General features: G+C 40.9%; 1 protein-coding gene and 1 non-coding gene across 6 annotated transcripts in view; both read left to right on the top strand.

Annotated features, from left to right (window-relative positions):
- ZNF157 (zinc finger protein 157) overlaps positions 1-14,434 on the top strand; it is a 44,572-nt gene extending 30,138 nt beyond the window's left edge. For 3 of the 5 annotated variants that reach the window (XM_027607375.1, XM_027607380.1, XM_027607374.1), the window contains 3 exons: positions 9,687-9,813; positions 10,105-10,200; positions 11,467-14,433. In XM_027607375.1, coding sequence (XP_027463176.1) covers positions 9,687-9,813; positions 10,105-10,200; positions 11,467-12,689 — 1,446 coding nt within the window. In that variant the 3' untranslated portion in view covers positions 12,690-14,433. Of the gene's footprint in view, positions 1-9,673; positions 9,814-10,019; positions 10,201-11,466 lie in introns of all 5 variants that reach the window. The other 2 variants (XM_027607378.1, XM_027607379.1) reach the window with 2 other exon arrangements.
- A 4,909-nt stretch (positions 14,435-19,343) lies between these two features.
- LOC113931590 lies at positions 19,344-19,450 on the top strand. The gene has a single exon (XR_003522757.1). It is a non-coding gene; the product is annotated as a U6 spliceosomal RNA (small nuclear RNA).
- Positions 19,451-22,160: the final 2,710 nt, after the last annotated feature.

Genomic DNA, 22,160 nt, shown 5'->3' with positions numbered 1-22,160 from the left:
TGATTTATCTTCAACGTGAACATATGACGTCAGAATGAGATGTCTAGCTAAAGCAACTACCACCAACGAGACCAAGACAGCATCTCTTCTAAGGTTTAGGCTTTGCCCAGAATTCCTTTACACAGGATAGCCCATAGCAAGAGTCATTGCTCCCACGGCAAAGCCTTGGGCTGCCACACACATGTGGATCAGGTAAACAGACAACATTTTAGTATTTGCCCTGCTCTTCAATTTATATAATCCACACACAATGATTGCCGCAAACCCCGCCATCCCAATGGGAACACATGGTGCCTCTCTAGCTTTTCAGGTAAGTTTAGATTCCTGATCTTCACCAGATGAAGGGAAATATCTGTGCTGGTTGACATGGTGACCGCAGAATCCTCATTTCAGGAAGAAGTGTAAATTCCATCACTCATGCTTTATACAGGACCTGAGGCCTTCTTACGTTCTGAGAATGACAGGACCTCTCAAGCTTCAGCCAGTTCCTGGCTCTCGCCCATGGTCGCGGTCCAACAGGAGTTCATTTTTTGTTGCCTGTGCAATGTCATGGATAGCTCCTGCCCAGGGTATTCTGATGAATTTCACCATGTGAGGAGGCCCTTGGATTTTCTTTGGATTTTTCAACTCACTCTGTTCATCATGTGTCACTATTGCATGTCAGTCAGTCCCTGGCTTGATTTTTAGTTTCTGATCTTATGATATCATCAATGTAGTGTATTGTTAGCCTTGGGACCTGCATCAAGTCCAAATCCTTTCTAACCAAATTATGATAGTTGATTTACAACAGCTGGTGAATTCAGAGAATACCATGGTAGTACCGTACATGTAAATTAGGATCCTTCCCATGTGAAAGCAAAGTGCCGTTTACTCTTTTTTTTTTTAATTTTTTATTAATTTGACAGAGAGAGACACAGCGAGAGAGGGAACACAAACAGGGGGAGTGGGAGAGGGAGAAGCAGGCTCCCCACCGAGCAGGGAGCCCGATGCGGGGCTCGATCCCAGGACCCCGGAACCATGACCTGAGCCGAAGGCAGACGCTTAACGACTGAGCCACCCAGGCGCCCCAAGTGCTGTTTACTCTTTTCCTATATTGAGATAGAGAAAAAAGCATTTGCAGGATCAGTCACTGAGAACCAATCTCTTCAGCTTTCTTTATTTTTCCACCGTTGAAACCATATCAGGAGCTACTAGTGCTATAAGGCTTTACTAATTTATTTAAGCCTTGATAGTCTGCTGTTAGTCTTCCTGTGCCATCCACCTTTTTCACAGGTCACACAGGGCTGTTCTAGGAGAATTTGTTGGACCAGCACTCCAGCTTCTAACATGCCATTAATTAAAACAGTAATCTCTTTTTGTCCACCATGTATTCTATACTGCTTCAGAATAACAACTTATATAGGCTTGGGCAATTCTGAAGATTCTCATTTATCATGTACAATTAATACTGCCCAAAGGGTAAACTTTCATTCCTTCTGTGTTACCATACTAGACCGAAGAAGTATTCCCTAGTCAGACATAATGTCCATCTCAGGAATACATTTAGACAGAGATGCAACCACTTCACATAAAGTCCAAACATTCCCATTTTCATCCAACCTTCCACCTTAATTCCATCAACTCTTGTATCCCTATATCCTCCTAATCTAACTATTGCCCCTGTTCGGACTTCACCAGCAGATTTTGGAATCACAGTTCATTATTCTTCCATGACAGAGTCCGAGAGAAGTTTCTTCTCTGCCCTCCTGGCCATTTTACCCACACATGTGCCTATGGCCTTGGGTGCCCAGCTAGATGTTCAGTCTGGTTGGAGACCAAGATAAACTGTGAGTCCATACTGGTAATAAATGAATGAACAAGGGAAAGGGAAAGTTCTTCAGTAATGTTTAATGCCAATTAATAATGTAGAAAGAATGAGAGTTAGAAAAATAACCCTTTTGGGGCACCTGGGTGGCTCAGATGGTTAAGTGTCTGCCTTTGGCTCAGGTCATGATCCCAGGGTCATGGGATCGAGCCCCACATCGGGCTCCTGGCTCAGCGAGGAGCCTGCTTCTCCCTCTGCCTCTCTCCCTGCTCATGCTTTCTCTCTCTGTATCTCTGTGTCTCAAATGAATAAATAAAAATCTTAAAAAAAAAAAGAAAAATAACCCTTTTGAAACCATTGAAGTGATAACTGAGCCAAGCAAGAATCACTGATGGATGCCAAAGCTATTGGATGAAAGTTGAATGAGGAACAAAATATTTGCATAGTCTCAAGTTATATCCCCACAGATTACTCATTAATTACATAGGGAAAATTGGTAACTTTATAATGGAGAAACCTGATAGACACCACCTTAACTAAATGACCAGAAATATAAAAATTTTAATTTGAAAAATCCTCATAATCTCACCTTCTGGAGATAACCAGTCTTAACATTTGAGTAAGATCCTTCAGGAACTCTGAAGTTTTTTGGATATGACTATCCAGTTGTTCCAGAGCCATTTGTTGAGAAGAGTATTCTTTCTCCACTGAATATCCTTGACACCTTAGTTAGACATCAATTGACCATTCATGTGTGGGTCTATTTCTAAATCTTATTTTATCTCATGTATATCTTTACAAAAATACCATACTGTCTTGAGAACTGTAGCTTTATAAGTCTTAAAATGAAGTAATGTAAGCCCTTTAACTTTTTCCTTCTTTTTCAAAATTGCTTTGGCTATCTAGGTCCTTTCTTTTTTTAAATATGAATTTTAGAATCAGCTTGTCAGTTTCAAACTATTAAATTTCATTACTGATTGTAGTTGGTGTTTGTAATATTGCTATTTTAAGGAACCTACTGAGATTATCTTCTTTGTGCCCTACTATATGGTCAATTTTTGTGAATATCCTATGTGTGCTTGAGAAAGAGTATATTTTGTATGATCTGGGTGTAATGTTCAATATATAGAGATCCAAAAGTTTCACCTTATTGATTATGTTGCTTGGGTCCTTTGTATCATTGCCTATTTTTTGTCCTAGTAGCTGTCTCATTTTGTGAGTGGTATATCAAAGTCTCCCATCAGAGAATGCTTCTATTTCTTGTATTCCTATAGTTTTTTGGTTTATATAGGCTTTTGCTGTGTAACTTTGTGCATAGGTATTTTCACATATCTTTGTTGTTAAATCTTCATTTTGGACAGGGCTTTTAACGTTACAAAGTATCCTTCTTTGGCTCATGTAATTGCTTTTGGAATTCTACTTTGGCATCAGGATTTCTATGCCTGCTTTTATATTGTTTTTATTTGGTAAATCTTTGTCCATCTCTTTAATTTTAGCCTTTTTGAATGACTGTTTTAAACATGTCTCTTGTGCATGGCGTTGTTGGGCTTTGTTTTATGAGGCAATGTGAAAACCTTTTTTGGTTAATAGGTGAGGTAAGCCCATTTACAATTATTTGTGTTACTGTTTGATGATATAAACAATACAAATATGTTTGGTCTCAATTCTTTCATTTTATCTTCTGATGTAATTACTGTGTGTATATGTTATATTCACTGTGTTTCTTTTTTTTTAAGATTTTATTTATTTATTTGAGAGAGCAAGAATGAGAGATGGAGAGAGAGCACATGAGGGGGGGAGGGTCAGAGGGAGAAGCAGACGCCCTGCTGAGCAGCGAGCCTGATGCGGGACTCGATCCCGGGACTCCAGGATCATGACCTGAGCCGAAGGCAGTCACTTAACCAACTGAGCCACCCAGGCGCCCCCTGTGTTTCTTTCTTTATTGAGTGTTTCCTCTAAATTTTTTTGGTAATTAAGAAGGTTGTATTTTTATGCTGGTAATTCCCTTTGTGTTAATACTTCCTTTTTTTTTCTTTTAGAGAGGGAGCAAGTGCAAGCCGGGGGGGAGGGGCCAAGGGAGAGAATCTTTTTAAAAAAGATTATTTATTTATTTATTTTAGAAAGAGACCGTAGGATATTTAGAAAGAGAGTGGGGGGAGGAGCAGAGGGGGAGAGAGAGGTAAGGGGAAAAAAATCTCAAGACTCTTTACACTGAGTGCAGAGCCCAAGGTGGAGCTCAGTCTCATGACCCTGAGATCATGACCCGATCCAAAACCAAGAGTAGGATGCTTACCCCGGCACCCCATGGGAGAGAGAGAATCTTAAGCAGGCTCCAGGCTCACTGTGGAGCCCGTCGCAGGGCTGGATCTCACGACCCTGAGATCATGACCTAAGCCCAAATCAAGAGCCAAAGCTTAACTGACTGAACCACCCAGACACCCATTTGTGTTAATACTTCTTATAGTACCCTTAGTCAACCCTTCTTTCTTTCTGTTTACTTATTTATTCATAAAAGTTGTATATGTTTAAGGTATACAGCATGATGATTTGATATACATATATATATTGAAATGATTACTACAGTTAAGCTAATTAACATATTATCTCCTTACATAGTTACCATTTTTTTAAAAAGCTGTATTTATTTAAGTAATCTCTACACCCCACATGGGGCTTGAACTCAACAACCCCGAGATCAAGAGTCTCACACTCCTCCAACTGAGCCAGCCAGGCGCCCCCATAGTTACTGTTTTTCATGTGTGGTGGGTACACCTGTAATTTACTTTCTTAGCATTTTCCATCACTCAATATAGGATTATTAAGTATAGTCTTCATCAGCCTATACATTAGATCTCTAGACTTTTGTTTTAAAGATTTTATTTTTAAGTAATCTCCATACACAACATGGGGCTTGAACTCACGGCCCTGAGATCAAGAATCCCATGTGCCACTGACTAAGCCAGCCAGGTGCCCCATAGATCTCTAGACTTTGTTCATCTACATAACTGACTTTGTGTTCTTTGACCAACATCTCCTCATTTCCCCCATACCCCTGGTAACGTTCTAGTCTACTTCTATTGAGTTTGACCTTTTTAAAAAAGATTTCACATATAAGTGAAATCATACAGTATTTGTCTTTCTCTGATTCATTTCTTTTTTTTTTAAAGACTTTATTTATTGGGGCACCTGGGTGGCTCAGTTGGTTAAGCGACTGCCTTCGGCTCAGATCATGATCCTGGGCTGGAGTCCCAAGATCGAGTCCCGCATTGGGCTCCCTGCTCAGTGGGGAGTCTGCTTCTCCCTCTGCCCTTTCCCCCCTCTCATGTGCTCTCTGTCTCTCATTCTCTCTCTCAAATAAATAAATAAAATCTTAAAAAAAAGACTTTTATTTATTTATTTGTCAGAGAGGGGCGCCTGGGTGGCTCAGTTGGTTAAGCAACTGCCTTCGGCTCAGGTCGTGATCCCAGGGCCCTGGGATCGAGCCCCACATCGGGCTCCTTGCTCAGTGGGGAGCCTGCTTTCTCCCTCTGCCTGCCGCTCCCCCTCTTGTGCTCTCTCTCTGTGTCAAGTAAATAAAAAAAAATAAAATAAAATATTTATTTGTCAGAGAGAGAGAGCATAAGCAGGGGGAATGGCAGGCAGAGGGAGAAGCAGGCTCCCCACTGAGGAAGGAGCCCCATGAGGGACTTGATCCCAGGACCTTGGGATCATGACCTGAGCCAAAGGTGGATGCTTAACTGACTGAGCCACCCAGGCATCCCTCATTTTTTCTTCTTCTTTTTTTTAAAAATTTATTTATTTATTTATTTATTTGAGATAGAGTGAACGAGTGTGAGCACAGAGGGAAAGGGAGAAGCAGACTCTCTGCCGAGAAGGGAGCCCAATATGGAGCTCAATCCCAGGACCCTGAGATAAGGACCTGAGCCGAAGGCAGATGCTAACCGACTGAACCACCCAGGTGCCCCTGTCTGATTCATTTCACTTAGCATTATGTCCTCCAGTTTCATCCAAGTTGTTGCAGATGGTAGGATTTCCTTCTTTCTCATGACTGAATAATATTCGGTTCTATATATATATATATACACCACATCTTTATCCATTCATCCATCGATGGACACTAAGGTTGTTTTTCATATCCTGGTTATTGTGAATAATGCTGCAATGAACATGGGAGTGCAGATATCTCTTTGGGATAGTTATTTCATTTCCTTCAGATATATACCCAGAAGTGGGACTGCTGGATCATACAGTTCTATTTTTAATTTTTTAGGTTTTTTTTGTTGTTTGTTTTTTAAAGATTTTATTTATTTGAGAGAGAGAGAGAGAGGGAGAGGGAGAAGCAGGCTCCCCACTGAGCAGGGAGCCCGATGTAGGGCCCGATCCCAGGAGCCTGGGATCATGACCTGAGCCGAAGGCAGATGCTTAACAAGTTGAGCCACCCAGACGCTCCTATTTTTAACTTTTTGAACAACCTCCATACTGTTTTCCATAATGGCTGTACCAATTTACCTTTTTTTTTTTTTAAGATTTTCTTTGTGAGTAATCTGTACACCCAAGGTGAGGCTCGAACTTACAACCCCTAGATCAAGAGTCACACACTCCACTGACCAAGCCAACCGGGTGCCCCTACCTTTTTTTCTTTATTAATCTTTTATAACATCTAATTTGTCTCTCACCTTTACCTATATAGCAGTCAATGATCTTACTCATCTTTTCTCTTTTTCTTTCTGTTCTCCTTCCATTTTTAGTTGTTTTTCTACTTTGTCAGAACAACTTGATGTTTATACATTATCCTTCAACCCATGACCTCAGCCTTTAGTTTTAGCTTTACAATAAGTATATGAAATGCTCACTGTTAGGCTTTTGCCAAAATTTTCCTATTCATTGGTTTTGGTTGGATGAAGCTCATCATTTGGTATAGTGCTGGCCAATAGAATTTCCTACAGTGATGAGCATGTTCTGTATCTCTGCTGTCTAGGACTGTAACTAGCCACATGTGGCTATTGAACACTGGAAATATGCCTGATGTGACTGAGAAACTGAATTTTCTGTGTTATTCCATTTTAATTAATCAAAACTTAAATTTAAATAGCCACATGTGTCGAGTGGCTACCAGATTGGACGGTACAGCTCTATTAAATTCCTTAGGAAGGGCACAAGTGTTTTGGCACACTCCGCTGTTCTTCTAATAGCCTTGATACTTGAAGAGTTATCAAGTATAAAGCATAGAATTTCCTTTGTTTGTACTTTTTTCCCATAACTTTCTTGAAAATACTGTATTACTATTGCTTTGTTTTTGAGAAATTGATGCCAGTTTAATTCTGTCTTGGAAATTATTTCATCTTTTTGCTTAGAGGCCCTGATGAAAATTTTCTTTGTCTTTAAATTCTAATTGTTTTATTAAGATATATCTCAGAGTTGGTTGTTCCAGGTCAATTTTCCTTGGTACCCAATGGGCCTTTGATTATGTTGAGGTTTGTTTTATGATGCCGGGTATGTACTGGCATGGTGAATGTTCCATGTGTACTTGAAGAAACTTAATTTCTATATTTTTGAGTGGAATGCTCTGCAAAGTGAATTGGTTGGTTGGTGGTGTTCAGTTTTTCTATATTCCTGTTGATTTTCTGTCTACTAGTTACTTTTACTAGTAATAGAAGTGTTGAAAGTCAGCAGCCATAAGTGTGGATTTGCCCATTTCTCCTTTTCGTTCTTTCAGTTTTGTTCATGTATTCTTTTTTTTTTTTAAGATTTTATGTATTTATTTGACAGAGACAGAGACAGAGAGAGCAGGAACACGAGCAGGGGGAGTGGGAGAGGGAGAGGCGGGCTTCCCCCCGAGGAGGGAGCCCGATGCAGGGCTCAATCCCAGGGCCGTGGGATCATGACCTGAGCCGAAGGCAGACGCTTAATGACTGAGCCACCCACGTGCCCGAGTTTTGTTCCTGTATTCTGAGGCTATTTTATTAGGGCAGTCTCCCCCACAGTCCTGATCCCTCATGATCCCCTCCATGGTCTTTTGGCTGGACAGTTAGGGCTTTAGTCTCTCCACTTTGGCACTCACTTTCTATAACTGCATTTGCCCTTGGGGCCAAGTGGTGGGAGGTTAGAGAAAAGGCAGTGGGGATCCTTTCTACACGCTTCAGACAGCTATTCTCCCTGCCAAAGAAAAGGATTTCTCTTCCTTAGAGTGTGAGGTGTCTGCTGCTACAAGGTTGCAGCTTTGGCTCTGGGGCTCACTTTGGGGCAGGGGTGCATGAAAAAAAAACCAACAGGATTTCACCCATTTTCTCTGTCCCACAGTACCCTCCTCCTTCAAGCTTCATGTAATTCTGGTGTTCCTGCTGACTCAGTACTTACTTGGTGCTTCTCTCAAGCTCTTTGTTTTTTCTTAGCCATCCAGTTTATTCTGGTAGCTTCAGCTAGTACTGAAGTGTTATTGCCCCCCATTCCTTGGCCTCTCCTAGCCTTCCCTTCTGAGCTTCAGAATCATATATCCACCTGCCAGCTGGATGTCTATCAGTATGTGTCATAAACACTCCAGCTGAGGTCCAAGATCTATTTTAATTTCCCCTTCTGCCAACCTAGTATCTCTCTTGTTTTGCTGATCTCAAATCTATGGCACCAGCCTCAACCCATCTGCTCATGCCATTTTTTGGGGGAGTTAATAGTCTGTGCTTTCCCCCCACTTGACAGTACTTCTGTATAATTTGTGAATATAAGTATATTGTGGGAAGGTCAGAAAATATTCTGATGGTATAAGGGAGTCAAGTGTCTTAGAGACTGATCATCTGGAGAAAAAAAGAGTCGAAAATCCCTCCAGTCTCTGGCCCCTGAATGTCTCTACAGCCCTTTATTTCCTCATAGCCTGAAGTGCTATTTTTCTGTCATACTCTCATATGTGGTTCTATAACTCACCATGTGTATTTCATGTTTTCCTGCCTTTTCTTATGCTATTGCCCCATATTTTTTGAGGGCAATTATATTCTTGTTTAAGGATTCAAAGCTCTGTCTCCCCAAGTGAAGTTGAACCTGATAACACAAAGTGGAGTCCCATTCCATCCCTTGTGAAAGCCCATTGCACCGTGCACACATGTCTAGCACAGCTCCCGTAACACCTCATTGCAAGAATGTGTTTATATACAGGTCTCTTTATTGGGGCATGAGCTCTTTGAGAATAGGCACTCTTTTTTTTTTTTTTTTTAAGATTTTATTTGTCAGAGAGAGAGCCAGCACAAGCAGGGGGAGTGGCAGACAGAGGGAGAAGCAGGCTCCCCACTGAGCAAGGAGCCCGATGTGGGACTTGATCCCAGGACCCTGGGATCATGACCTGAGCCGAAGGCAGATGCTTAACGACTGAGCCACCCAGGCGTCCCCAGGCACTCCATGTTACTCCTTTTTGTTTTCTTGTTTTGTTTTTTTTTGTTTTTTAAGATTTTATTTATTTATTTGAGAGAGAGAGAGAGCACGAGCTGCGGGAGGGGCAGAGGGAGAGGGAGAAGCAGGCTCTCTGCTGAGCAGGGAGCCCAACATGGGGCTCGATCCCAGGACCCCGGGACCATGGCCCAAGCTGAAGGCAGACACCCAAAGGACAGAGCCACCCAGGTGCCTCTTACTCCTTTTTGTTTAACCAACATCTGAGACAGGTTCAGGCACATAGTGTTAACTCAGTAGTCAATAATCTTTTCTTCATGGATTGATAAATTAACGCAAAGCAGGGCTGTTTTGGATTTTCCCCCCAACAAAGTATAATATCAAGGAAGACACAGAGTCGGGTCACCAGTGTAGCTCCTGGTTAACTCTTAATAGTGCTCTGTGGAGGAAATTAGTTTCCACACATCTTCTCCGTGTGTCCCATTCTGATCATTGCAGATTGTTGTTGCAGGGATCTGTGTCATTTGAGGACGTGGCTGTGGATTTTACCCGACAGGAATGGCACAGACTGGACCCTGCTCAGAGGACCATGCACAAGGATGTGATGTTGGAGAACTACAGCAACCTGGCATCTGTGGGTGAGGATTATTGTCCATGTAACTCCTGGTAGCATGTGTTTCCTTTCTTGGTTACTGTAATGTGTGCAGCCTTTGTAGACTTTAATGGTACTTTAGTTCTAGATTCAAGGGTCACAGGTGATTGATCAGTTTGGGGCACCAGGAAGAGTGTGTGTGTTGTCACTTCCCCCAATGAAAGGTTTAAATGGGCCCCCTTCCTTGTGCAGCTCATGAAGATGCACCTTCCTCCTCCATCAGAGGCCCTAAGCTCAGACAACTTGGCCCATGTCCTGTGCCATTTCCCATTAACAGGCCTCTGCGTGGCCAAACCAGAGATGATCTTCAAGTTGGAGCGAGGAGAAGAGCTGTGGATATTAGAGGAGGAATCCTCAGGCCATGGTTACCCAGGTGAGTGTGCAATAACCAGACATACAGAAACGGGAAATAAGAGCCCAGAAATTCAGGTCAAAAGACTTTGGGCAGTGTTCTTCAGTAATCTCTTTATAGAGGCCCTTGCTCTTTGAAAATGACTGGAGGTTACATAAGGTCTACACACTTCATACGTAAATCACACATGCCATTATTTTGCTCACACTTAAGTACTCTGTCCTATTTTATTTTGATTTCTGTAGTTATCTACCACTCTTACCTATCCCTGCCTGCCTCATCTAAGACATTCTTAGCTGGTCTGCCTCTCTTTAGTATTCTAAATTGCCTTCCTTTCCTCCATTGCCTTGGATGCCTTCTGTTGTCAGGCATTCACTCATTCATTCATTTAGTGTTCGACCAAATCTTAAATGAGTATCAGCTCTAGCCTACGGCCATACCACCCCGAACGTGCCCGATCTCGTCTGATCTCGGAAGCTAAGCAGGGTCGGGCCTAGTTAGTACTGGGATGGGAGTATCAGCTCTAATCTGGTCATATTCGAGGCGTAGGGGTCCAGCAGTGAATAAACTAGTATCTCTGTTCTCCTGGAGCTTGCAGTCTGATGAGGGAAAGAGACCAGAAACAAATACATGATGTTTGAAAATCAGTGCAAGATAAGTTAGATAACGATGGTTGTGTGCTTGTAGAGAATGTGCTCAGGGAAGACTATTTGGTGAGGTTAACATTAGTGCTCCAACATTAGTGATGTGAGAGACAGAACCATGTAGATTTTGAATATTCTGGGTAGAGAGAATAGTACGTGTCAGGCCTGGCCTGAGTGATATATCCTAAAAATAGCAAAGAGGCCAGTGTAGCTTAATGTGGGTGGTGAGAGTGGTAAGAGGCAATATCAAGAGAGTTAGCTAGGGGCCAAATTATGTAGAGTTTTTTAGGCTATGTTAAGTGCTTTTTAATAGACTATGTTTTTTTTTTTTAATTTTTTAAGTAAAAAATTTTTTTATTGTTATGTTAATCACCATACATTACATCATTAGTTTTTGATGTAGTGTTCCATGATTCATTGTGCATAACACCCAGTGCTCCACGCAGAATGTGCCCTCTTTAATGCCCATCACCAGGCTAACCCATCCCCTCTAGAACCCTCAGTTTGTTTTTCAGAGTCCATCGTCTCTCATGGTTCGAATAGACTATGTTTTATAGGCTTTGTTAAGCACTTTAATTTGATACTGTAACAAGGGAAGCCATTGTTGAGTTTTCAGTGAAAGTGATCTGATTTGTTTTTAAAGGATCTCTCTCAATGCTGTGTGGCAACAGTTCTGTTGGGGGTAATGCCGTCAGGCATGATAATGACCTTCGGCATCAGAAGATTCAAACTTTGGATCAAGCTGTTGAATATAATGGATATGAGAAAGTCTTCTACAAGAAAACAGACTTTGTTGGACATAAAAGAACACACACAGGAGTAAAAAACTTTGGATGTCATGAATGTGGGAAAACTTACTGCAGGAAATCAAATCTTATTGAACATCTGAGAATACACACAGGGGAGAGACCTTATAAATGTGGTGAATGTGCAAAGACCTTTAGTGCAAGATCATACCTCATTGCTCATCAGAAAACTCACACAGGGGAGAAACCCTTTGAATGTAATGAATGTAGGAAATCTTTTGGCAGGAAGTCACAACTCATTCTACATCAGAGAACACACACAGGAGAGAGACCCTATGAATGTACTGAATGTGGGAAAACCTTTTCTGAGAAGGCAACCCTCATGATTCATCAGAGAACTCACACAGGAGAGAAGCCCTATGAATGTAGTGAATGTGGAAAAACATTTCGAGTTAAGATATCCCTTACCCAACACCAGAGAACTCACACAGGGGAGAAACCATATGAATGTGGTGACTGTGGGAAAAACTTCCGTGCAAAGAAATCCCTAAATCAGCATCAAAGAATTCACACAGGTGAGAAACCCTATAAATGTGATGAATGTGGGAAATTCTTCAGAATGAAAATGACTCTCAATAATCATCAGAGAACTCACACAGGTGAAAAACCCTATCAATGCAATGAATGTGGGAAATCTTTCAGGGTACACTCATCTCTTGGGATACATCAGCGAATTCACACAGGAGAGAAACCTTACGAATGTAATAAATGTGGTAATGCCTTTTATGTGAAAGCACGCCTGATAGAACATCAGAGAATGCATTCCGGAGAGAAACCCTATGAATGTAGTGAATGTGGAAAAATCTTCAGTATGAAGAAATCCCTTTGTCAACACCAGAGAACTCACACAGGAGAGAAACCCTATGAATGTAGTGAATGCGGAAACGCCTTCTATGTCAAAGTACGCCTCATTGAACATCAGCGAATTCACACAGGAGAGAGACCCTTTGAATGTCAAGAATGTGGGAAAGCCTTTTGCCGGAAAGCACACCTCACAGAACATCAGAGAACTCACATAGGCCGGCCCTTGCCTTGTACTATGGAGAAAGCTTCTTTGTGAAGACTTCCATCACCATCTGATCAAGCCCTTCGGGTCTGATCTGGTCACCACGCACCCTTCGTGGTGATCTGGTCACCACGCACACAGAGTACACCTGTAACAATTTGGCTCCTACACTGGTGTGAAAATACATCCTGATTCCCGTTAGGGGATAAGCTCATTGTTGTTTTCATTTCGTTTGGATTTCCCTCATTAATGGTGAGGTGGAGTAGCTTCTTACCTGTTGATTGGCCATTTGGGTTTTTTCTTCTCTTCGCTGACTGTTCTATATCCTTTGCTCATTGTTTATAATGGGCTGCTTATTTTTTACTTCTTGGTTTAAGTGTCATGTTTGTTTTTTAATATATGAGAATATAAAAGTCTTTTTCAGTCATGTGTGTTACAGATATCTCCTCATGGACTGTGCCTGGTTATTTAACTTTGTTAAGTCTTCTGCTGAGGTTTTATGTTCGAATATTATCAGGTTCAAGGTGATAATGTTCTCCTATTCTTTCCTGTAAAGTTAAGGTTTTCCTTTCAACATTGAGAATTTTTCATCTATCCTGAAAGTTTTTGTGTGTATAGTGTGAATTGTACAGTATATAATACTCTGTTGCTTTTAAAAACTTTACATAAATGGTATTAAATGGCGTTGAAAGTTCTGCAGCTTGCTCTTTTCATGCAGTGTTACCTTTCCATGGTCTATCCATGTTGACAAATGTAGGTCTGGTTCATTCGTTTCTCCCTCCATTCCCCTGGTGCAAGACATTTGTATCGTGTCTGTGTTTGGTGTCTAAATCTAAAAGTGGAACTGATGGGTCATAGAGTGTAGGCAGTGTTTAAGTTGTTGAGCTCTTGTACCCTAGCTCCAATGCGCCCCTTCTACACTGTGCTTTGTGTTGCTCGGGCTGTGACTCTACAAAACATGTTTCTGTCTTGCCATCTGCTTCCTGTTGGGCCTTGCCAATAAGAAATACTAAATATAAACTTTGGGGGTGAGGAAGGAAGAAGGGACCTGTTCCTTTTTTTCCCTTCCTGTTAGCTCCCTGTTCATCTGAGTGTCAGCCCGGTGTTGCTTCTTCCCTTGGCCAGCAGCACTTCCTCGGGGTGGTAGTAGTTTAATCCAGGTTATGGATTTCCAGCACTCACAGAACAGCCTATGGTACCCCACCCACCCCCTCAGAGACACTAGCAGCGGCTGGCAGTGCCACCTCCTTAGAGGTATGAGTCCCACCCACATGACACTACTCCTCCACCTTTTCAATGTTTAATAATTCCAGTTTCTTCCCTGGTTAACCTTAGCCCAGCTGCTTCTTGCAGTTGCTACCTCCATGATAATTTTATTGTTCTCTTTCTGTCTTTTCAGTTACATGGTTAATAATTTTGTGACTAGTTAAAAATTCTTTATAATAAGTTCTTTTCACTACTATAACCAGTAATGTGTCTGTCCGCTAGCTGGGTTCTTCAGATTGATACAGAAGTTTTTCAGCTTTGTTAAATAATTGGATTTCTTCCCTCTAGGTTGTACTAATTTATACTCTCATGAGCAGTTTGAGATGAAGTTTACATTTTCCCATGTATTCACCAGGACTTATTAGCAGTCTTTCAAATTGTTGCCAGTCTGAAAAGTGTAAAATGGCTTTAAGCCATTGTATCCATGAATATGGTTTGTCTGTATTTTATCTTTTAACTCACCGTTTTGACCTTCAATAGTATTTTGTGGTTTTCTCCAAAAAATTGTTTTTTAAAGCTAATTTTTAATAGAAACTTTGCTCATATACCTGTATGTACATATATATTTCAAAATATAATAATGTATTGTGGGGTTTATATAAATATTTATATGTTATATATATATGTACATATATACACACACACAGATACACACTTATATATCCCCTGAAAACATTTTTGTTTTATATGTTCATTTCATTTTACACACATGTTTACCACCTTGGTTGCTCTTCATTCCTTTCTGCATTCCATCCAGGATCATTTTCTTCTTTGCCTGAAAAATACCCTTTAGTTTAGTGACAAACCTCTCAACTTTGAGAATGTTTTATTTTTAAAGCTCATCTTTTTATTTTTTTTATTTTTTAAGTAAGCTCTAGACCCACCATGGGGCTTGAACTCATGACCCCAAGGTCAAGAGTCACATGCTGTACTGACTGAACCAGCCAGGCACCCTGAGAATGTTTTCTAATGCACCATTTTGATCCACAAAAGTGAATCCTTTACTGTTAGTATTTGGTAGCACCATGCTATAGTAAATTGATGCTAAATTAAATACATGTTTTTGTTCTGTTTTCTGGATGTTTCATAATAAATAGAAGACCCAGGATATTTGAATTAATCATCAGATGCCCCCAAATACAGCATACACTTAAATGTATATATTACACTTTATGCATTTTTTAAACAGCATGCCCTCACCCTCATTTACTGAGTATTAATTACATTTATCAAGATGTTATCTTATTCTTTTAATCTTCAGCTCATCTATTTAAAAATTTTCAATTTTATGTTTTAAAGTTATTATTATTATGGAAAATGTCAAACATAAAAAGAAGTAATCTGTAGTGACAGAAAGCAGATTGGTGGTTGTTAATCAATGGGGATTAACTCCTAAGGGTAGCAGGGAACTTCCTGGGGTGATAGAATGATTCTGTATCTTGATTGAAATGCATATTAAGTTATCAAATGAGTAAATTTCAGATTTGTGTACTTTATTGATATAAATTATATCTCAATTAAAATTTAAAAACAACAATAAAAGAGTTACCTGTTCCCACACCAGGAGCCAGATGTGGGCTTCCAGGGAGAAAACCAGGAATCTTGACCACTAGATCAGATAAAAGACACTGGCAATGGGAGACTTAGTCCTCCCAAGGCTTTAGAAATGGCCTTGCTGCATGAAGATGACCTTCGCTGAGGCCCCGTGATGGGTTGTGCTCACCCTCAGTTAGTAACCATTACTTGTGTAGTGATCCCTCACTGCCAACACTACTGTGTGTATTTGACTCCTAATAACTTTAGCACAATCCCTCTTGATCTTCCATTAGCCACTACCACAGTAGTTTTTACTCCCAGGATATGTCAGCATGGTGTCTACTAATACCCCATTAACTTAGAGCACTTCTTTTCACTTCTATTAGCCTAGAGCACAGTGTCTGTACGATGACCTACCATCAGCTCACAATATCTTGTCTTATCAAAACCTTTTGCTCCAGCAAAATCTGCTGACTCCGCATTAGCTCATAGCATCGTGTCTCACCACCCCTTTTAGCTGCCATTACAATTTTTGCTGACCCGTTTGCTCACAGCAGGGTGTCTTTTCATCCCTTTAGCCTCCAGCTTCATCACTGATGATCTTCCATTAACTCAATTTCATGGGGTTTTTTTTTGCCTTCCTTTAGATTCAGCATGGTGACTGCTGACCTCCCATTAATTCACAGTAATGTGTCTTGTCACCTTCCTTTAGACCTAATGTAGTGTCTGTTGACCTTGGCTACCATATGATATATTCAACCCAATGTGTTCTAATCACAGTGTCTGCTAATCCTCCATTGGATGCTATCATTATGGTGATGTTTATTACCACCAATAGTCAGTGTCTGACCCCCCATGAACCCATAGCATAGCGCAATTGCACTAGTATCCATCTGCTGTTCCCCAGTTATCCACCAGTGTGGTGAATTTGATCCTTCTGAGCCCCAGTAGAATATCTGCAGAACTCAGATGACCTTGTCACTCTGTCTTTCAATCCCCTGTTTACCAAGCTTCAAGATTTTTAACCTTGAGACCCAGTGGTGTCTGCTTAAAATAGCCCCCATCACTGTGTCTTCTGACCCTACACTATAGCCTACTGCTGACCATACACCAGTGTCTTTTGATTGATTGATTGATTTTTTAAAAAGGTTTTATTTATTTGACAAAGAGAGCACACAAGCAGGGGGAACGGCAGGCAGGAGAGGGAGAAGCAGGCTCCCTGCTGAGCAAAGAGCCCGACATGGGGCTCTATCCCAGGGTCCGGGGATCATGACCCGAGCTGAAGACAGATGCCTAAACAACTGAGCCACCCAGGGGTCCCTTATTGATTGATTTTTAAAGATTTATTTATTTATTAGAGAGGGAGAGAGAGTGTGAGCACAGTGGGGAGAGGGAGAGGAAGAGAGAATCTTAAGCAGACTCTGTGCTGAGCATGGAGCCCGACACGGGGCTCAATCTCATGACCCTAAGATCACTAGCTGAGCCAAAACTGAGTCAGAAGTTTAACCAACTGTGCCACCCAGGCACCCCAAAGTGTCTTTCGATTTATTAGCCATTGGCAGAGTATGAACTCCTTGAGGATGCATCACCATGTTTTTCGTCTTTACAGTAGTCAAATCATTGTTTCTGCTAAATCTCCTCCCTTTAACCACTAATATTGTGTCTTTGACCAGTTGAAGCCTCACTAAAGTCTGCTGACTCCACATTAGCCCCTATTGTGGTGTCTGTTGATCCTCCATTAGCCAATAGTAGTTTCTTTGACACCCATGAGGCCCCAGCAATGTATTTGCAGATCCTACTTAGCTACCATCCCGCTGTCTGCTGATCCCCAATTAGCCACAAGAGCTGAGACTAACTTCCATGAACTTCCAGTACAGTATCTGCTGTTTCCACATTAGCCCCACTTTGCTGATCACCCTTTAGCCATAACTACAGTGTCTTTGACCCTCCTGAGTTCCAATCAGGGTGCTTGTGACTGCATGAACCCCCATCACTGTTCCTGCTGATCCCTCATTAGCCACTAATACAGCGTCAGAATGCGATAATGCCCTGGCAGAATGTGTGTTGACCATACATTAGAGTTCATCACTGTGCATGCTAACATCATATTAGCCTCAACACTGACTGTTCATTAGTTTAATCTTTGCCTCATGCTTCTCAGTCATGGCATCTGTTGTTCACCCTGTATTAGTGTCATCACTCTCTACCAATATCGGTCACAAATACAGTGTTTTTGATCATTAAAAAATCAGCCCTTGGCCCTTAGTCACTCTGCTGATTAGCCATTAACCACCACTAAAGTGGTTTTGTCTCTACCTCAGCATCAGTTCATTTACTACCCCTATCCCTGTGGATGCTGGTCCTCATTATTCCCTGGTACTGTGTATTGGTATGAACCTCATCATAATGCTTGGAACTCATTAGAGCCTATGCTACATTAGAGCCCTTCATGGTTCAGATGGTCCTGTATTAGCCACCGATACAGTGTCTTTGACTCCCAGTCGTCCCCCCTAGCTATGCCTGCTGGCACTGTATTAGCTCCCATGACTGTCTGTTGAATTCCCACTAGTCATAAGTATAGTGTCTTTGCTCTCTGGGATTACTCCCCAGTTTCTGATGACCCTATATTAGGACCAGCCATTGTTCCCTGAGCTCCATATGTTGGTTTGTTGGCTATTGTTTCAGTCCTTGCAATTTTTCCTTTGGCTCTGGTGGTTCCCCAGTCCCTCAGACTGCTATTTTATTTTCCTGTTCCTTGTACTTCAGAGCTTATTCCTTGGTCTTTTTTTTTTTTTTTCTTTGCTGTGGTCTGATCCTTAGGGTCTATCCTCTGTTGCCCTGGCTGTTCTGCAGTCCTTCTGATTATCTTCCAAATACAAGGACTGTTTTGTGGTCTCTCCAGATGTTTGATGATTCTGCTGTTGCTCAGGTCCAGATATTGTCCCTTTGTCCCTCCAGCTGTTTCCTTGTTTCTCTGGCTATTCCTTCAGCCTGAGACTGTTCCCTTATCTCTCTGGCTGTCTCCTAGGTATTTCTGGCTATTGCATAACATTTAGGAATGACTTCATTTGGCCGTTCTAGAGTTTCTATGGCTATCCTCTAACTATAAGGACTGTTCTGTCCCTCTGGCTGTTTGATAGTCTCTGACTGTTTCACATCACTGCAGTGACTGTTTCCTGTCCCTATAGCTGTTTTCTAGTGTCCTGGAATATTTCCTCAGCCCTGGCTATTGTCTGGAACCACAGACTGTTCCTGCTGCTTCTGGTTTTTCCCCAGTGCCTAGAATAATTTACCTTACTCTCCCAGTTGTTAACCTCAGCCCTAGGTATGTTCACACCTGCTCATTTTCTGGTTTATCCAGCTGTTTCTCAACACCAAGGACTGTTGTATACATTGGATGTGGCTGGGGGTATTAAACAGCAAGGAATTTCAGGCTGCAGAGGGAGCACCTTCCTTCCAGGTAGTTCCCTTTAGTTGTGCTGCCTGGAGAAGCATACCTTAAGGAGAGGCTTCCTACTTCAGAGTCCTTGTGTGGCTCCTGGCAGGCTATCTGTAGTCCTGGGTTCACTACATTTCCTCCCGTTACCCTTCTAGAAAATCCACTAAAGTGAGTAAAGTGAGTTACCCTCCACCCCAGCATTCCATGTGTCTGTGTGTGAATCTCTGCTTGGGAGAGACTGATGGCTGAGAGGAAGCAGGTGGGGGTGACAGCCCTGTGAAGTGTACAGCAAGGGGGGGTCCAGTTCAATGGGTGGCCTCGGGGCCGGCCCTTCCCTCCACTGAGTCCCAATACTTCTCCCTAAAAAAATGGGCCTCGCAGTCCCTACCCAGAATCCTTCTGAAGTTTGTGCTCGGGTTGGAGGATGATTGATGGATATATTTTTTCAGGTCAAAACACAAAACACAGTGCTCACTTCGGCAGCATATATACTAAAATTAGAATGATACAGAGAAGATTAGCATGGCCCCTGCACAAGGATGACACGCAAATTCATGAAGCGTTCCATATTTTTCATGTACTACACGGAATACTGGGTGTTATACGCAAACAATGAATCATGGAACACTACATCAAAAACTAATGATGTAATGTATGGTGATTAACATAACAATAAAAACCACAAAACACATAATAATAACTTCATGTGTAATATTAGTAACAGTGATTTAATTTCTAGACAGGTAATGTAGTGTAATGGAGAACACAAATGCTGGAGCCAAATCTGTATTCAAATCCTGTCCCTTCATGGTTTCTTAGATACAACATCAAAAGCACACACTATAAAACAAACAGATAAATTGGATTTCATCAAAATTAACAACTTTTGTTCTACAAATAATACTGTCAAGAAAGTAAAAAGTTAACCCAGAGTGGGAGAAAGCATTTCCAAATCACATATCCTTTATCCAGAATATATAAAGAACTCTTATGACTCAATAATAAAAACATAAATAACCCAACTTAAAAATGGGCAAAGGATCTGAATAGACATTTCTCCAAATGAGATATAGAAATGGCCTAAGCACATGAAAAACTGTTCAACATCATTAGGCATCAGGGAAATGGAGATCAAAACCACAATGAAAAAAAATACAATGAGATAGCACTTCACACGTACTAGTATGGCTAGGAAAAAAAAGTACAGACAACAACAAATGTTGGTGAGGATGTGGAAAAATTGAACCCACTTTACATTGCTGGTGGAACATAATATGGTGCAGCCATTTTGGAAAACAGTTTGAAAGTTTCTCAAAAATGTTAAACAGAGTTACCATATGATTCAGGAATTTCAATCCTGGGTATCCACGCAGAGAAATGAAAACCTGTCCATATAAAAACTTTTGCACAAATGTTCACAGCAACATTATTCATAATCACCCCAAAGTGGAAACAACATAAATGTCCTTTGACGGATGAATGGATAATCAAAATATGGTATATCCATACAATGGAATATTCTTCATTAATCAAACTGAATGATGTACTGATACTGCTACAACATGCATGAAGTTTGAAAATATTACTTGAAAGAAGTCAGTCACAAAAGACCATGACTCCATTTATATGAAATGTCCAGAATAGGCAAAACTGTGGAGACAGAAAGTAGATTAGTGGTTGTCTATGGCTGGGGTGGGAGGAGGTGGGAGCAATGGAGAGTAGACTCCTAATGGGTACAGGGTATCTTCTTTGGGATGATGAAGATATTCTAAAATTCTATTGTGATGGTTGTGCAACTTTGTGAAAATACTAAAATTAATTTAATTGTCACATTAAATAGATAAATTTTTTAAAAAAATATTTTATTTATTTATTTGACAGAGACAGAGATAGTGAGAGCAGGAACACAAGCAGCGGGAGTGGGAGAGGGAGAGGGAGAAGCAGGCCTCCCCCCAAGGAGGGAGCCTGATGTGGGGCTCGATCCCAGTACCCCGGGATCATGACCTGAGCTGAAGGCAGATGCCTAACGACTGAGCCACCCAGGTGCCCCTAAATGGATAAATTTTATTGTATGTGAATTACACCTCAATAATGTTTTAAAAGAAAAAATATTACAAAAATAAAAAAGATTTTAACTAGGTCAGTATTTTAAAATTTCAGTCCTTGTAATTTTTTTTAAAAAGAAAAACATTTTAATTAGTGTCTGCTTACAATTTTGACTAAAAAATCCTACCTTTTCCTTGTCCTAGCTGTGTGTCCTTGGGGAAATCCAATTATCTCTCTATGCCTTAGTTTTTACATCTTTAAAATGGGGATTAAAAATAATGCCTAACTCATAGGAACAGTGTGAATATTAAATGAAGTCATATATATAAAGTGCTTAAAACAATGCCAGGCACCTAGTCAGCTCTCTGTATCACTTATTATTTTTTTTAAAAGATTTTATTTATTTATTTGACAGAGAAAGACACAGTGAGAGCAGGAACCCAAGCAGGGGGAGTGGGAGAGGGAGAAGCAGGCTTCGCGCTGAGCAGGGAGCCTGATGCGGGGCTCGATCCCAGGACCCTGGGATCATGACCTGAGCCGAAGGCAGACACCCAACCACTGAGCCACCCAGGCGCCCCAAGTATTACTTATTATTATGAGTAGTAACAGTAAACATAATTTATAACTTAGTAGTGATAAATCCTAGTAAATTACTTATAGTATTGCAAATAATGTTTTATTAGGAATGATAATTTATAATATTAGAAATAATGTATAATACTAGGAATAATAATTTCATGCACGCTGGCACTTTTAATTTAACTCATGATTTGGATGGTCTCTCCCCAAAACATTACAAATATTAAAATGCTCATTTGTAATGTCTTTTTTCTGATAATGATGCTCATACACTAATTTCTAGTGTGTAAATACCCACACTGGCAAATACCAATGTTTTCAAAGACTTCTGAGGACAACCATCCCCCCAAGTCATAATGTTCCTGTTAACTATTTCCAAGTAAGGTCACATTCTAAGGTACTGGGGAGTTAGGGCTTCACTGTACCTTTTTGGAGGACACAATTCAACCCATAACAGTTAGTTCCCCTTTTGCAGTCCCCATTGTAGACAAATCCTCATGTTTATAAATCTCAACTGTTGACAAGATTGCAGATGACAAATCCCCAAGCCGTTGGCAAATAATTGCCTTGAAAATTCCCCTCTCTTTATGGCATATCCCCTATTTCATAAATACCCAACTGGCAAATACTTTATTAGTTTCCTATTGCTGTGTAACAAA

This window comes from Zalophus californianus, chromosome X (assembly GCF_009762305.2).
Source record: "Zalophus californianus isolate mZalCal1 chromosome X, mZalCal1.pri.v2, whole genome shotgun sequence".
NCBI lineage: Eukaryota > Metazoa > Chordata > Mammalia > Carnivora > Otariidae > Zalophus > Zalophus californianus.
The sequence above is the reverse complement of the archived record's forward strand: the minus strand, read 5'-3'. Positions and strand labels throughout refer to the sequence as shown.